The following is a 678-nucleotide window of genomic DNA, read 5'->3' as shown; positions in this document are numbered from 1 at the left end:
CTATAACAATTGCTTCGCAGTCTTTCTTGATATTGCTCCTCCACCTAACAGAAATAAATATCCAAATGTGGATTTTCTTGTATCCACACAACCAACATAATTTGAATCTGAATATCCAACCACATCTAGATGATCAGATCTTCTATAAGTGAGCATATGATCTTTCGTTCCTTGTAAGTATCGTAATACTTTCTTTGCAGCCTTCCAGTGATCCATTCCAGGATTACTTTGATATCGACCCAGCATTCCAACAGCAAAATTGATGCCTGGTCTTGTACATATTTGGACATACATAAGACTCCCAACTATTGATGCATAAGGAATAGCTTTCATTTGCTTTCGTTTCAAATCATTCTTTGGACATTAATTGAGACTAAACTTATCTCCTTTCTGAATTGGAACGGGACTTGATGAGCATTTTTCCATTCTAAATCTCTCTAATACTTTATTAATCTAGGTTTTCTGAGACAATCCCAACAGTCCTTGTGATCTATCTCGAAATATTTCTATTCCAATCACATAGGATGCCTCACCCATATCTTTCATTTCAAAGTTATTAGAGAGATATTTCTTGGTATCATGCAATAAACCAAGATCATTAGTAGCAACCAAGATGTCATCAACATACAAGACTAACATAATAAACTTACTCCCACTGACCTTCAAATATATACACCG

The 678-nt window shown here is 35.1% G+C and overlaps 1 protein-coding gene across 1 annotated transcript; it reads right to left on the bottom strand.

Moving 5' to 3' along the window:
• On the bottom strand, window positions 1–333 carry LOC124898134 (secreted RxLR effector protein 161-like). Its single transcript, XM_047411789.1, has one exon. The coding sequence runs from the start codon at window positions 331–333 to the stop codon at window positions 1–3; it is 333 nt and encodes a 110-aa protein (XP_047267745.1).
• Window positions 334–678: the final 345 nt, after the last annotated feature.

This window comes from Capsicum annuum, chromosome 1, assembly GCF_002878395.1.
Source record: "Capsicum annuum cultivar UCD-10X-F1 chromosome 1, UCD10Xv1.1, whole genome shotgun sequence".
NCBI lineage: Eukaryota > Viridiplantae > Streptophyta > Magnoliopsida > Solanales > Solanaceae > Capsicum > Capsicum annuum.
Note: the sequence above shows the minus strand (reverse complement) of the source record. Positions and strands in the feature narration are given on the sequence as shown.

What these genes read in the sequence shown, in the direction of transcription:
- LOC124898134 (XM_047411789.1), bottom strand. Translation starts at nt 333, where the DNA reads ATGAAAGCTATTCCTTATGCATCAATAGTTGGGAGTCTTATGTATGTC.